The sequence below is a fragment of the Haplochromis burtoni genome, unplaced genomic scaffold (genome assembly GCF_018398535.1).
Source record: "Haplochromis burtoni strain Fernald_Lab_line unplaced genomic scaffold, NCSU_Asbu1 Contig_81, whole genome shotgun sequence".
Lineage (NCBI taxonomy): Eukaryota > Metazoa > Chordata > Actinopteri > Cichliformes > Cichlidae > Haplochromis > Haplochromis burtoni.
In genome coordinates, this window is record NW_024582442.1 from 1,098,348 (window position 1) to 1,114,702 (window position 16,355).

At 39.9% G+C, this 16,355-nt stretch overlaps 3 protein-coding genes across 3 annotated transcripts in view; 1 reads left to right on the forward strand and 2 right to left on the reverse strand.

The window, feature by feature from the left end:
* Window positions 1–682: 682 nt before the first annotated feature.
* e4f1 (E4F transcription factor 1) lies at window positions 683–8,306 on the reverse strand. The gene is made up of 14 exons (XM_005925421.3): window positions 8,141–8,306; window positions 7,758–7,888; window positions 7,580–7,664; window positions 6,626–6,807; window positions 6,397–6,517; window positions 6,140–6,292; window positions 5,802–5,992; window positions 4,609–4,848; window positions 4,345–4,456; window positions 2,915–3,132; window positions 2,635–2,833; window positions 2,383–2,546; window positions 1,282–1,341; window positions 683–1,132 (listed from the first exon to the last, which is right to left on the reverse strand). Exons 1-14 carry the CDS (start codon window positions 8,235–8,237, stop codon window positions 767–769), a joined length of 2,319 nt encoding a protein of 772 aa, XP_005925483.1. The 5' UTR covers window positions 8,238–8,306; the 3' UTR covers window positions 683–766.
* A 1,375-nt stretch (window positions 8,307–9,681) lies between these two features.
* narfl (nuclear prelamin A recognition factor-like) lies at window positions 9,682–14,562 on the forward strand. Its single transcript, XM_005925422.2, has 11 exons — window positions 9,682–9,799; window positions 10,787–10,882; window positions 10,967–11,110; window positions 11,198–11,327; window positions 11,414–11,548; window positions 12,085–12,203; window positions 12,300–12,429; window positions 12,510–12,582; window positions 12,709–12,846; window positions 13,101–13,258; window positions 13,646–14,562. The coding sequence occupies exons 1-11, from the start codon at window positions 9,734–9,736 to the stop codon at window positions 13,885–13,887; spliced, it is 1,431 nt and encodes a 476-aa protein (XP_005925484.1). The 5' UTR covers window positions 9,682–9,733; the 3' UTR covers window positions 13,888–14,562.
* Window positions 14,563–14,690: 128 nt separating this feature from the next.
* The window catches only part of LOC102313046 (hydroxyacylglutathione hydrolase-like protein), a 13,908-nt gene continuing 12,243 nt past the window's right edge, over window positions 14,691–16,355 (reverse strand). Inside the window, exon 9 of the mRNA XM_005925423.3 lies at window positions 14,691–15,747. Coding sequence (XP_005925485.1) covers window positions 15,597–15,747 — 151 coding nt within the window. The 3' untranslated portion in view covers window positions 14,691–15,596. The remainder of the gene's footprint in view (window positions 15,748–16,355) is intronic.

The window sequence follows — 16,355 nt, forward strand, 5'->3', positions numbered from 1 at the left end:
GCGTGCCAGCCGTGGCACGCGTGCCTAGGGTTGCCGACCCCAGCTCTACAGCCACATATACACTTCTACAACAAAGAAATAAGAACTAATTTAAGACCATAAAGTAAAATGACCAACAACACATTATTTTAGTCAAGCAGCAAAGACACAAAGTAGAAGCATCAGGAGTTTTTCCACTCAGAGAAAACATGACTGGAAAAATAAAACTGAAGTCAACTGTGTAAGAAAATAGCATTTATTTGATGCAAACTCTAGCTAATCTGATATTTTTACATCTATCAAACTTAGAGATTCATTGTGACTGACCAGCTCAGAACAGCCACACTGTTTTTCACACCTGACCGAGACATGAAGGAAGGAAAAACTGAAATTAAATGATGTCATTTTATGTAAAAAACAGCTATTTTTATTTGCCGTACAAAAACTGCCAAAAACTAGGCAACGACAAATGGCATGTTTCATTTATTTCATCAAAAACAAACATGCATTTGTGCATGCCTATCATTTTAAGATCCAAAAATTCCCAAATTAGACAAAACATTTAATGAAGAGAATAATGTTAGTAGATCGACCAACAAAAATGAGCTGTGTGATGAAGCAGTAGTCCTGTGGCACACTTGACACTTGTGTACCGCATGAATCAAAAACACTTTGGCCTTAGTTTGGGTTTTTTTCAAATTCACTTGAAGTGCAAATAAACTGTACAGTTACTGGCTACAAAGTCATAATCAAAGCCACAACAGTCTGTAGTTAGCATCCGCTTTGATCATACAACGACTGTTTGAAACTCCACCTCGTCTGGGGAGGTGATGACGTATTCCTCTTGCTGCTGCACCACTTGTACTCCTTCCTCCAATGTTTCCTCCGTGGTAACCATAGTAACAGTTCCCTCCGCTGTACCTGCCCTGGCCAGCAGTCTGCCATCACTGATGGCGGAGGCCAGCGTCATGGCCACCTGCTCGGTGAGGCTCTCGGGCGTGGCGATGGTGATGGTATCGCCGCAGTCAGAGATGGACAGGCCTTCCTCGTTCTCGGCCACATTTCGCACAATGATCTGGTGGCTGCTTGCGCCACCCGCACTCTGCGATTGGCTGACGAGTCTCTGCACCACCTTCACGATGTGGTTTCCCATCTGGGAGGGACAGAGTTTGATGGCTTTTTTGTTTCATTTTGTTTTTTTTAAAACACTATATGGGTTCAACTTGAATTTTAGCAAATAATGAGATTCACATATTCTGCAAAATGCTCCAACACACGTTCATATAATCCTTGTGAACCAACCTCATTTTGGCTGTCTTCAATGACTGTCACTTCTTGCTGCACTTCCTCCTCCGTTTGTGTCTGAATGATGGAAAACAACAAAGCAAATTAATAATCAGGATTTTTGTGTTTATTTAGACACTGTGGATGCATGCAAACAAATCCTTTGAGTGGACTGCAAATGGACTTAAGGTATCTAACAGGACCACACAACGTCCTTCTCCAGAGTACAAGTCTAATTGGCCCTGATTTCGAGTGCACACAGTTGCTTTTAATCTACTGGCTGCTTTGAAATCCACCTACATTACAATTCCTGACAAAGTCATATCTGTTGCACATTTTATTATGTACTTCCAGTTCCTGCTCTCCCTATTTCAATCTTCCCACATATGGACACAAGAACAGGAGGTCCCCAAGTCCACAAAATCATAGGCCAAATATATGCGTTCATGAATTCTTACAAATGCTTCACAGCCTTAAGGCAGCTTGTACAGAAAAAAAAAATGCTTCAAACAGTGCTCAACAAAAGCCATATTTGTTTTTGCTGGTTTTCAAACTAAATTTCTCTGGTATGAATGGAAAATGCTCAAAGTACTAATTTGGTTTAAAAAAAACTTTAGATTTTTTGTTTAAAAAGATAAAAGGAGTTTTCCTTTTGAAATTCAGACCTTTACAAACTGCCTTAGTTCTGACTTTCCACTGAATACAAAATTGCTCTTTAAGTATTTCAACCCCATTCCAGTCATTCTGCAGTAACACATCTCTTTAAAACTAATGAAATATCACATACAACATTTTGCTGTGGTTCGGAAATCTCGTAATCTAGGCCCTAAACATGGCAAAGGAAATTGTTTGGCTGTAATCAGCAACCCAATCAGTTCCCTGCAGATATAATCATTTAGTACAACTTGAAGAGTGAAATTACACACTTCAGCTTGCACTTTAGTCGCTGATCTAAAAGAGAGAATAGCACCTGCTGTGACTGAACTCTGGACAGATTTGGCAACATGCTCCAAACTTTGAACCCCCCCTCACAGCAACTGTTTAACAGCTTTGTTTTTTTCTGCCCATCTAATAACTGTTATGCAAAGACTATGTTTTCTGTTAACCTGTAGTGCTAACCTTGATTATATACTCTTGTGTGTCTGCCACCACTGAGGAGAACTCCACCAACACAGCGTTAGGATCGTCTGAGATGATGGCTGTTGCATCGGGACTGTCCAGTGTTGTCTGTCCTTCTGTTAAAACAACCTGCTGCTCACAGGCGTCATCCTTATGGCAGCCGCCTGGTATAAATACAGGTTGTGTTAACTGGGCTGTTTGCATCTGTGCTGCCAGTACATAAGTCAGTTAGGCTTTGTGTGTCGTCCTGACCTTTAGCGCGCATGTGCCGATTGAGAGTCCCGTGCTCAGCAAAGCCCCGTGCACACTTTGGGCACTTGAAAGGCTTCTCGCCGGTGTGATGGCGGATGTGTCGTACCAGAGAGCCTTTCTCTCTGAAGCCCCTCGAGCAAAACTGACACACATACGGTCTTACATCACCATGAGTCCGCTGGTGCACTTGCAAGGCATTCTGAGAAAGAGAAGAAAATCTGTTAGACTGGAGTGAAATCCCCCCTGCCATTAGTTCAAGATTTTTTTTTTAATGAATTACCTTGGTTTTGTATGCCTTGTTGCATCTGGTACAGTGGTAAGGTCTGTCATCCGAGTGTGCCCTCATGTGTTCCCGTACATGGCCGATGGTTTTGTAGAGCTTGCCACACTCGCCGCACTTGTATCTCCTCTCGTTGACATGGACTTCCATGTGTTTCTTCAGCAGGTAACCAGTTAGAAACTCTTTATGGCACAGTGTACACTTGAAGGGCTTATAACCTGCATAAAGAGGAAGGGAAACACAAGAACAAAACATCTTTTAACACAAGTAGCACCTATAAAGCAAGAAGGTCAGAACTGAGACAGCAAAAGACTGAATCCAGCACACTTGGCATGACTTTGTAGAGTGTAAATAATGATAGAGAAATCAGCGGCGACTTTCTGTATTTCTCTGTATTTGGCAACAGGAACAACTATGTTGGAAGTTGGTAAGACCGAGTCACACGATGAGAGTTAATTTCAAGCCAGAGGTCTGAATAACAGTCAATTTTATAGCATTCTTACTGTGAAAGAGATTATCCATAAACCAAAGAGATGGAAGATGGTTAAACCAAGGAGAAGTTTTTTGGTATTGTTGTTAGAACAGCTCGTGTTTTTGGTAATGGCTTCAAGCTAAATGTGGGGAAAGAGACATATTGTCAAAATTGCACTTAATTCTTCAGGCGCTTTCAGGCTGTTCCTTTTTCTAACAGATGCTTTACTTAAAATTTAAAAAAATACTTCTTTAAATTTAAACAAAGGAAAAGGTTAATGCATTGTAAATGATCCATAAACTAAAATATTTTTGAGATCTAAGGTTTTCTTTTAATGAATCAAAAAGTCTGATGTTTTTGTTTGAGTGTTGTGCCAAAAAAACAAACAAACAAACAAACAAACAAAAAAACATGACAAGGACGAGGGAGGTCTCTGGTGACTAAAAAATCTCATTAACCCTAATAAAAAAAATTACAGGTTAAATAAAATTACGAAAGTATAGCTAACAAAGTTGAGCAAGCAACCAAAAGACGTGTGAATGACAGAGTGGACTCCAAGTCATTCGCAACATTTTGCTCTCCTCACTTTCCCCATCTACTCTACTGCCCTGTGAAAATAAAGGCCTAATAATTAAAACATAAATAAATTACTTATTTATCTATATTTTTTTTAAACAAAATCCTGGCACCAGTATAATGGGTGTGGTTAAATGTAACAAGAATATTCAGCATATATTTAAGAGCCACTGGAAAGTGACAAACAATCTTTAATAATGAAGTCGTATTTTTAGCTAACGTTAGCAGTGCTAGAGTCAGCAACCTTCAGTCCTTGCTGTTTAACATCCACACGCCCATGAAGAATGTGATTCCTGTATTCAAGTGGTTTCATACCAGTTTACTCTGACACAGCCTCCATACAACCATTAATTGATGAAGTCGCAGTGCTGGGTAGACTTACCTAAATGGCCCTTAACATGAAAGCGGAAATAATTCAATCCCTTGAAGGAGCGGTTACAGTGTGGACAAGTGTGCAGTTTTGATGATGTCCGATCACCACTGTCACCCGTTTCCTACAAAACAAAAACCACAGAAAATGCACCAGAAAGAAAATACAACAGTGTCTCGTGATGAAAAACCTTGACTTTTAACAAAATAACGAAGCGTACCATTTCCTGGTCTGGTGAATGTATATGCTGTGTCAATTCACACTCCCAGTACTTACCTCCTCCATCTCCACAAACTCCTCTTTAACTTGGATCTCAATGACGCCTCCGTCGGCTTCAGGGTGCTCCGAAACAACTTTATTTATCTCCTCAGTTGCATGTGGGGTCTCTGTCTCTTCAACTACAGTCTCCTCTGTCCCCAGTGCAATGCCAGAGTTGATGATGGCCTGACAGATGAGATTGTCACCTGCTGCTGCAGCAGCCGCCAGAGCTTCTGCCTGAGACTGCTCCACCACCACCTGACATGAGACAGAGCGACAGCACAGACAAGGAAAGAATGACAAGCTTTAAACTAGAGAGCATGAGTCATAACACAATCTGTGCTAATTTCATTAGACTATCCTGCAGCTGACTGTTGCCTCTCACCAGTCACTGCAGCCCGGAGAGTAGCTGGTGAGCATTTTGTAGACAAGTCTGTCTCTTACATGCAAACTAAAGGCGATGGCAGCGATATGCTAGCAACCAAATAATCACAAAGAGGTTTCTGCCAACTGATCGAGGAATACACAATGTTTTCCCCAGGGAGAGATGAGTCACTATGAGAAAACCAGTGTCACTGGCTGGTCTCTAGGCTTGTGTGACTGGGGCTTTAGCAATGATTTTCCCAGCAATTGTCATCAAGCTGCAGCCACCACATGCAACCGGTCAGTGAACTTATTTTTCCCCTCATGACCTGCGGTTGACAGATGGTCACTGACCTGTGTGACTCAGGCCTTATTCACTTAATCCTACATTTTCACCTTGCTTGTTACATCCCAGTTAATGTCACATGGTTACCAGTCACACATCTGCAAAACCTCAATAGTACCACCACTGCCAACTAGTGTATCTGCAGTGTAATTACAGAGGGATGCTGATATTGTAAAGCATGTTAGATATAAGTGGGATAAACTGATTTCATTTTTACAGGAAAGCTCTCTGTAGTAAGCTGGAGCACTGCGAGAAATGTTACATTTGAACAAATAGAAAACTACATCAAAGAAAAGTTCCAGAAATTATGAATGCTGGCAATCATCTCTTTGGAGATTTGAAAGAAGAAAAAAAAAAAAATCTGTGTAACTCTACTTTAAACTGCCTCAAAAGAATCTCGTGCAAAAATGCACCAAATAACTTTAAAGGAGAGGATTCAGTATGTTTTATGTGTGCATTTTAGTAAGAGTTTAAAAAATAGTGTTTGAATCTTCATCCTAACCTGTTGCTCCTGTGTAGTTCCATCAACCTCCATTGTAAAGTGGACCTGATGGAGAACCTCTTGGGAACCAGACTCTACCACACTGACCACAGCGGTCTCAGCCTCCACCATTTCCTGCTCCACCGGCTGCTGCTCCTCCACAACTACAACCTCTTGCTGTGCAGCCACTGCAGCCTGATCAGCGTCGATTCCTGAACAAATCGCAAAGAATCAGCAAATCTTCAAACTGAGGCATAATACACTATAAATTAAACTGACTATACATCCATAAAGACGACTTGTTAGTTTTTAGCTAGTTTCTTAAGAACAAATACACAAAGAGAGGAGCTAAATCCAACCTTTCTGCACTCCATCCTTGCTGACCAGGATTTCCTTGTACTGAACAAAGCGGATCTTTTCTGTGCATGGTGTGAGAGCTTTGAGGTGTCTGGTGAGAGCACCGGATTCTCTGAAGGCCTGGCCACACAGGGTACATCGATACGGCCGCTCATCTGCAAGAGAAAAGATGTCATTTAAAATGTAGTTAGGTAATTTTCACGAGATAACGTCGGATTAAATAAATAGGTCTCGTGTGACGTCGGTTTTCTCGTCGTACCGGTGTGGCGACGGTTGTGACGAATCAGGGAACCTTTTGTTCGAAACGACGTCCCACATAGGTCACATGAGAAGTTTTTCTGGTCACTGTGAGTTTTCATGTGCGTTCTCAAGATATTGGTCTGAGAAGAAGAAGAAAAAATGAATAAATCACACAGGCCAAATTAGCAACATAAACTCCTAATAATCATTGTGTTTACATTTTCCAATTAAAATAAATGCAAACTCACAGTTTTAAATGTTTTTTTACAAAGGTGGCAAATGTAACGTCCCTCTGTGTTGACTTTATACATGAGCTTGTCACTGTCACCACTGTCAGATACGACTCCCTCTGTTTCATCTGACTGGTCAGACACTTTAAGGGAAGCAGTTTTCTTCCTGCGCCCTCGACCTAACTGAGTGTCACTTACATCTGTGAGGAGGAAAAAGAAAAAAAAGCCAAAGTAATAATTCAATCTGAAATCTAATAAAAAGCTTAAAACAATGTTAACTTGAGCTGAAAAGACTTGTCACTAACATACTGAACATTGTCTCATCTCAGCCTTTTAGGATTTAGATTAATGCTGGGATTAAACACACATTGAGAAAAATACAATGTGGGAAATGCAGGTAAATACAAGCCAAATTCAAAAAGATGGGTCATTGTGTAAACTGTAAATATAAACAGAATCCATTTCTAAATCTCATAAACCCTTAATTTATTCACAATAGAACACATAAAAACATTAAATGTTTAAACTGATACCAGGCACGATTATCTCATCAAAATTACTGTATCACGGCTTCTCGGGGCCAAAGCTCATTTAAAATGGATTTGAGGCAAAGTGAAAAACAGATCTGCGGTCAAATAAAGTCAAAATCTGAAATTCTTTTTGGAAAAGATGGATGCAGTGTCCTCTGGATTAAAGACAGAGAGACCATGGGATTGTCGTCTGCGCTAAGGTCAAAAGCCTGCATCTCTGATGTTATGAGTGTGCACTAATATTTATGTAATTACAAGCTTGGGCATCTGGAAAGGCATCATTAATGCCTTTTCATAAAATATGGGTTTAAGAGGTTTGAAAATCATTAAATTCTGTTTATTTATATTTACAAAGGATCCATTTTTAAAATTTGTATTATGAGGTCTATCATTGCATTAGCTAAACGGCTAACAGGGGAATAGATTTTGCTGCTTGACTCACCGTCGGTAGTCTTCACTGCCTCTGCCGAAGATGCTCCTTCAGCCGTTTTCGCCTCTGAAGAAGAAATTCCATTGACCGCAGCAACCTGTGAAAATTTTACAGCATTCAACCTGATGTGACTCAGTAAAAACCCTCCGATTTTAGAGTGTTCCCCGAAAACACACATCACATCTTATACCTCTGGGCTGCCATCGAGGCTGCTGGCGTCCCGTGCCTCCACACGTTTGCAGTGGTGTAACTTGTGCTGGATGAAAGCCTCCAATGTGGAAAACTCGGACTGACAGCGTCCGCACTTGTGTACATCTTCATCTAAAAAGCACAGAAACAAGCCCTTACAATGTGCGGCAACCTCACCTGTTTTTGCAGTAAGCCATCACCTGTCTGCTGTAAAGTTTTCCCAAATACTGGCTGGACTTCTAACGTGGACAACGCTGAGGCGAGGTCGCAAACAAGCTAATCTTGCTAACGGCAGTTAGCAACATTTGAAGATGAAGGAAGTTAGGCCCAAACACAATAATCAATAAACAGTTCAGATCTGCTTTAGCTGCTATGAGGACTCACCTTCGTCTCCCAGCGTGGTTTGAATGGTGATCGTCTCATTGCCGTTCTTCGTTTGCTCCCGCTCACTTTCTGCCGTATGATTATTTTCCACACTCATGTCGTTTCAATCCTCCGTCTCTGTCGCAACGCTGCAAAAGGGAGGAAAACATGGCGGATTTACGACCCCGTAGTCATAACAACAAAGAGCGCGTGCGTATGTCTTCTCGCGGACAGAAAGGCGAAAATTCATTATGTTGAAAATGCATGTTTACATACACATAATACAGGCAGCTCTCATTCAGCTCAGTACATTTAATATAAGATTTATTAGGAAAGAATATACAATATTTTTTATTTCTATTTTTCCTTCATATATGCGCAGTTGAAATGACGTGTGACGGGTAAATAATATATAGAGACATTTCTAGAAGAAAACAAATTATAAATGGCGCTCGCTGTATACATGTATGTCTTTACAAACCACTGGGAAATCCCACAAACCGGTGGCAATAATACATGTGAGGAGTGCTCCTTTGCACCCACACTCTTAAACGAGTTAATCCCAAATGAGTTAAACTTAAAGGAGTGAGGAAAACAACGGTTTCTGTTATGCTCCAGTTGGTATTTTTCCTGGTATGGTTAGAGCTAACTGCTGAGTGAAAGGTAACTTTAAATCACTTCTAAGTTGTAATACTTATCTTCTTCTTCTTCTTCTTTTTTAATGCCAGAGCTAAATCGACATTTTAAATCATCCTCTCAAAATTTCAGATTATTATGTTAGAATGTCAGTTTACTGAGTATCTTGAAAATGTATGATACATAACAAATGGACAGGAAACAAAAATTTTCAGCAGAAACATGTTCCCACTGCTGAAGAAAACTGTTTTTTTGAAATTTGTAAGACAAACTTTAGATATATTGAAAAATTTGAAATTTCATAAATAACTCGAAATCTTAAGACAATTAGTAAGTGGAAATATGTAACTTGAAAGTTTGAGATAATAACTCAAAATTTCTACCCAGCTCTGCCTGACTTTTTTTTTTTTTTTACTGTGGCAGAAATAAACTTCCATATACATGTAACAAGTGTGTAGTCTAGGTTCATGCTGGTTGTAGTTGCTCACATCGAACCTTGATAATGGCGCATGGCATTGCACTTAATGCAAGGGAGACTTCTTCAAGAGGTCTAATTTTATGAACTTACATTTGTATTGATTTAAATGGAGAAGGAACAAACTCTTGTCCCTGCTTCACATCGCCTGTTTCAATGCTTCGTTGCCTTATGTTACAGTCATTTCATATTTACACAGAGACCTTTATGAGTCATGAGTGGCAACACTAAGCAGTACAAAAATAAGACTTTGGCAAATGTACTGGTGATCTTTTACCCTTAAATGACCTTGCAGTGGGGGGTCATTTAAGGGTCAAGTGGTTTTACGCTTTAAAGAAAACATTCGTAGAAAAAAGATAATTGTGGGTATCAGTGTTTTGGCTTCGTAAAACAATATAATTTATGTATTTATTGACATAGGTATACAGTTGACATTTCTAAGGTTTCTGTCTGTGTTTCTCCCTGCTATTCGCGACATACGAGTAAACTTTACGGCAGTAAATATGGCTTCTCATTTCAGCGGTGTGCTGCAGCTGACAGACCTCGATGATTTTATAACTCCTTCTCAGGCAGGTTTTGTAACACTCGTGTAACATCTTATAATATCATATGTACTTTTGTGGGACATCGCTAACGAGTGATTAGCTTCACGTGTATGTATAAAAAAATAATACTAATTGAAGAAAACCTACCCAAGTCGCTAGCATATCTAACCGTAACTGTTCTTATCTGTTGTGAGTTGACATGGAGTAGTTTTCGAACAAAGTTCGCCATATTACGATATTTATAAATTGGAGTAATTTTGTCTCAGTTTGTAAAATCCGTGAACTTTAAAGTGACGAGACGGATGTTGCGCAGTTAGCTTACTGCTAGTTATAGCGATCATGACGCAAGTATGACGAACTGCTGGAAACAAGTCTTTTAAAAAGAGCTTATCGCGCTCGCTAGCAATGCTTTTGTGTTTTATGTCCTATCATATCCTTTTTCCTGTGTTGTTTTAGTTTTCTTTGGTGCCTCTGGGCGTTGTCACAAATTGTTTTCTATTGTACATGAATGGAAAGACGGTTGATCGAGATGACATACCTATGGAGGAATGAAATGCCTAGTGAACCTTTTAACCAGATTAAGCTGATGAGCCACACCATGAAGATATGAGAAAAAAAGGTGTGGAAGTTAGGTTAAGAAGACCTAAGGTGAAGGTGACCAATCAGTGAGCAGCAGTATGTGTTTCAGTATGTTGCTCCGAGAAGGAGCAATGTTTGCTTTGAGAGTGTTGATAGAGAAGGTATGAAGGTGTTGCACTGTGTCTTTGTGGAACCAGAGAAAGCAGGAATGGGGAAAAGAGGTAGACCTTAGTGAGATTCATGGATGTAGTGAAAAAGGACATGCAGAGAGTTGGTGTGACAGGAGGGGATACTAGGGCCAGGTGGTGGAAGATGATCCACTGTGGCAAACCCCAAAATTGAGAACAATAAAAGAATTAAAAGAACATTGTATATGGATTTAGCATTTAAAAAATTGCTAATTTCTTTTTTCTTGTTGACTTTTTTCTGCAGGAATGTGTTAAGCCTGTCAAAGTAGAGAAGAAACAAGGTAAATCTGTGGCCAAAATACAGATAGAAGATGATGGCAGTTATGTACAAGTCAACAAGGTGGGTTTAAAGGCTTGAGTTTGAGTTGTTGAATTTCAGGTATTGCACCGCCCCATATTTTGAGTTCATCAAATGTGTTTTTAGGATGGTGGGAAGCAGAAGTTGGAGAAAGCAAAGATCACACTGAACGACTGTTTGGCCTGCAGTGGCTGTATCACCTCAGCTGAGAGTGTCCTCATCACACAGCAAAGCCATGAAGAGCTCTTCAAAGTGCTCCGTAGGAACAAGGTAGAGTTACGTCGTCTGAATGCTACTTACATGAGACTAATAATTTAGCCTGGCATCATTTTCACCTGTGAATCATTTCAACTTCAGGCCAATGAGACAGAGCAAAAGATTGTGGTGGTGTCAGTGTCACCACAGGCCAGAGCCTCCCTGGCAGCACATTATAACCTGAGCAGTAGTGAGGCAGGCAGGAGGCTTACCTCGTTCTTCAAAGACCTTGGTGAGTGTAAATATGCATTCAAACAATGGGCTTATTTAGGTTGACATAGTCACCTCTGAAAATTGTTGTTGTTACTGTTGTTGCAGGAGTTCATCATGTGTTTGATACCAGCTTCAGTCGGACCTTTAGTCTGCTGGAAAGTCAGAGAGAGTTTGTGGAGCGTTTCCAAAGGAAGGAACAGGATAGTAAGGCCCTGCCCATGCTAACGTCAGCCTGTCCAGGTATTCCACCAGAAACACTCAGGAGCACAAAGTAAAATTAGTGATGTTGGAGGGTCCTGCCTTTTTCACGTCATCCTTGTTTGTCTTTCATCGTTTACTGTCCTTGTGTAAAAAAAATAAAATAAATAAATGTTCCACTCTCACAAAGAAAGAATGTTTAAAATTTTATTAGCTACTTGGTATATTTATTGATTTGATCAAAGGTTAAATTAACAGAAGTCAGTCCTCCAGTGTCAAATAATATCTAGTAATCCAGTATGCAGTTGGGTTAGTTAACAGTGATGGGCCACATAACTGACATAATACTGTGTAGAAGTCTTGGGCCACCCTTCATTTCTTTATATTTTGCTAGAAAAATGGTGGAAATAGATGGAGTGATTTATTGAAATGTGCAAAATGAAACTGAAATAGAGTAGATAATGGGTACACAGAGTTTGTACAATTCTAACAAGCTTGAAAGTCAATAATTAGTCTGACCAACTTTATTCTTCAACCCAGCCTGGACTCTCTTAGGCAAGTGTCTGTCTTTGGTTCAGGGTGGATCTGTTATGCAGAGAAGACTCACGGGGAGTATATTCTTCCATTTATTAGTACCACTCGCTCCCCCCAGCAGATGATGGGATCTTTGGTCAAAAGCTATTTTGCTGAACGACAGGTGAGCTTTGTATTTGTTGAGGAGTGGTGTAAATATACACAGTTCAAAAGTCTCAAAAAGAGAGGCTGCTGAAATGTGTGTTCCATGTATTTTTAGGAGCTGAGTCCACAGCAGATCTACCATGTGGCAGTAATGCCTTGCTTTGACAAGAAACTTGAGGCTTCACGGTCAGACTTCTACATGCCCAACGCTGAGACCCGTGAAGTGGATTGTGTCATCACGTCTGGTACAGTGATTACTCCTATAGTGGTCTTTGTGCGTATGGACTCGCATTATCGTCGGTCTTATTTTTCCTATCTATTAAAGGGGAGGTTCTGAAAATGCTGGAGGAGGAAAATGTGTCCCTTAATGATCTGGAGTCTGCTGCCCCAGATACAATGTACGTTCTTTTTCATTTTGCATTTTTTTAAAATTTAATAATTCACTCACATAAAGTAATTATACAATTCCACCTGCATAGCTAGACTCATTCCCTATTCATTTATTATTATTTTTTTTATCACAGGTTCAGCAGTTTCTGTGGAGATGAGTTCCTGAGTCATGCTGGGAGTGGATCAGGAGGTTACCTGCATCACGTTTTTACACATGCTGCCAAGCACCTTTTCGGAGAGGAGGTGAAGAATCTTACCTACAAGACCCTCAGGTGAGCATGTCGCCTCTTCTTAAAGCAGCAGAAGCGCTTCACGGTGGTGTGATGTGTCCTGGAACAGCCAAGCTCAAAACCAAATATAAATGAGGACACATTCTGTGCTCGTGATGCACATTCACAGTAGCTAGATCATCTCAAAGTAACACTACTCATGAGACTGATTATGCCACTCCACCATGTCAGGGGAATGTTCAGTTTCTGTTGATTTATATGATGCAAGAACCCGACACAATCACACTCTGCCACAGGAATAAAGACTTCCAGGAGGTGAGTCTAGAGAAAGATGGCGTTGTCCTGCTGTGCTTTGCCTCAGCCTACGGCTTCCGCAACATTCAGAACCTGGTGCAAAAACTCAAGAGGGGAAAGTCGCCATACCACTTTGTTGAAGTTATGGCCTGCCCATCAGGTGAGGTGAAAAATACAGATGTTCAACTTTCCAGATACCTTTTTTTCTTTTTTCTTTTCATGTGAGCCATTGAACTTTTGACCTATTAGAATAGGAGGTTACCCACATAAGAGACTGAATTGTTACCTCAGCACTAGCATTTTTACATGCAAATTAGCCACGCTAAGCGATAAGCTGGTCAGAATGTGTTAAAAATGGCATCGCTACATATAAATGAAATTATAAGATGCAACATTTAGTCACATCTGTGAAGTGAATAGTACAACATGCATGCATTACATCGTCAGGGGAATAACCAACAAACAGAAAGTCCACAATAGTCACATCAGCTTGCCGTTTGTTATTTAATGTTAGCAGATATAATGTTTGTCTTTACCTCTTGTTCAGGATGCCTGAATGGCGGCGGGCAGGTGAAGCCCTCAACTGGCCAAAACCAAAAGGAGTTCCTCCAGAAAGTTGAGGATCTCTACAAAGCAGAGCGCCCCCTGTTGCCAGAAGATGACGCTCGCGTAGCTGAATTGTACCAGTCCTGGCTCAACAGTGTAGGAGATGAAAGAGCCAAAGAGCTGTTACACACACAATATCACACTGTGGAAAAAATGACCAATGGTCTCGCTATGAAGTGGTGATACATGTTTTTTGTTGTCCAGCAGAGTGTTTCTGCAGAGTTTTATTTTGCACAAATTTTGGACAGGCTGTGTCTACAGATTGTCCAAATATATAATATTTGTTTGCTAATACCTCTTTGTAAAACACTTTCCTCACCTAAAAGCTTTATGGCAGAGGGGTATACAATGAAAGAAGACCAACACAGTCAGGCTGTCTCTTCCTTAGCTGCCTTGACAAAACCTAAAACCAGAGTCAGCAATAATGGAGGTGGTTATCAAGTTTCTCTGTTAAACTGGCATTTCTGCTTCAGGTTCTATGTACACTCACATTAAAAAATGAGCATTTCACACATCACACGACTCCTCTTGCACACAAAATGATCCCTATGAGTGTCATCCAATTCTAATCAGAGATGATGCTTTACAGCTGAGCTTCATTTGTGATGTTACTAAGATACGGCTTAATGACGTGCACATATGAAAGGTATTCCACCAGCAGAGAATCTGTATTGCATTTAAAGAGGAAAATGTGCCATTTAACCTGCTTTTAAACCGAAACACTGAAGGTAACCCGCTACCGAACAGGTTCGGCAAAAGTCATCCCAGTGATTTAGCCACTGGGCCACCTTTGTGCTGCTGAAAACTTTGGTATAAAGTTGACACAGCCAACAAGCTCATATATTCTTAGTAAATATGCAAAAAGCTGTTAAAATGTAAGCAAAATGTATTCATTGATTTGATCGTTATGTGTGTACACATTTTGAAAATAAACATTAATTATAGCTGTGTGTTTTATAAGTTACTGAAAAAAGAACAGTCCTGAATATGAATTGAGACCGATGTTTTATTAAAGAATCTTTTGACTCCCATATACAGCTTTTAGGCTCTTGTATTTTGTGCATGTAATCTTTGGGATGAAAATCAGCAATTTACATTCATAGTGATGTACACTGCATGTATTTTTCTACCCTTGTAATACACTTTAACATATTCGATACCTGTCCCAAAATAGTGAGCACAAGGTAGAGTCTAAATGACAAACAAATTCACTTAAATTAAGGTCAATTAGATCTGAAGGTTTCACTTGCAAAATTAAGAGGACAAAGACACTGGGAAATATATATATATATATATATATACACACACACACACACACACACACACACACACACACACACACACACACACACACACACACATATACATCATCTCTAAACTGACCAAAAAAGTTAAATGAGAGAACTGTAGCAATGTTGCCAGACAGAAAAATGTCTAAAAAAACAGAAATAGTAAATATCAAAGCAATGAAAGTTTCACATGCATACAAATAATAATAACTGAAGGTTACATTTCTTCCAAAACCAGTTATTTGAATCAATAAATACACAAAATGTAATCTTGACAGTTTTACTGAAAATTGGTATTAACAGACGTTAACTGGTGCAGTTAGTGTGTAAGAGACTGGGAGACCGGCCTCTAAATTAATTTGTTTCTGAGGAATATTTAATGACAGCAGCTTTGTACTGCATTTTAAATGAAAAGATGGGGTTGCCACTTGATGGTTAACCAGGACTCAGGGGTGTATTGGTCAGACTTTGTTTTAAAGCAACAAAACAATGCACTCTACAGGTCTTGTGTCTCGCTGCATTCAGTTTTTCACCCTCATCCTCATTCTGTTAGCTCTGGTTAACTGATTTACATACTACTGCTGATGCCTGTGAAAGTGGACTTCAAGGTCTGAGGAGCCCCCATTCCAGAGCCAGCATGGCGTGAGGAGGAAGTCTCTCCTTGGGCTTCTTGAATTTGTCCTTCTCTTTTCGCAGGACCCTCAGCACCTCTATGGGGTCAGTCTTCCCCGTGAACTTCTGCACTGCTTCCTCCCTGCAGTAAAAAAAGATTTGAAAAGGAAGAAACACAACTGATGCACCACTACACTACACTATAGTACAAAATAAAAATATTTGAGAAAACTAAGAGCTTCCCTCTAGTTCAGTCCAGGTTTTAAAAACAGTTGACCACAAACTGATTCGAGCATAGAGAATAACACACGGTTACTGAGCGTTTCCTGTTTTTCAGTCGTACGTGAAGTGTTGTGCAAGTCTTGAGTCACCCTTTTTCTTCCAAGGAATCAAACTATCTTGTAACGTTTTAAAGTGGTCTTGAGCAAAATAGTGTGAATCATTTTCAAAGGAATGTTTTTTTATCGTTATTATTTACTAAGCCACTTAACACTGACCTATGAATCATTCGAGCATAAACAACAAATCCAACTCAAGTGATGAACCGGTGTTGTGACAAATTAGCAAAGAACCTATTTTAAACAGTATCTTTAGGCACTTTGTTTCGAGCAGCCTGTAACAAAAACACATAATTTGTTACAGTTGCATCTATGAAAAATACCAAAGATAATACAGTTTGACTGACACAAAATAGTAGCTTAAAAAACTATTCGCTGAAAGCTTGGTGTACAGTGTCCTTAAAAAAAAAAA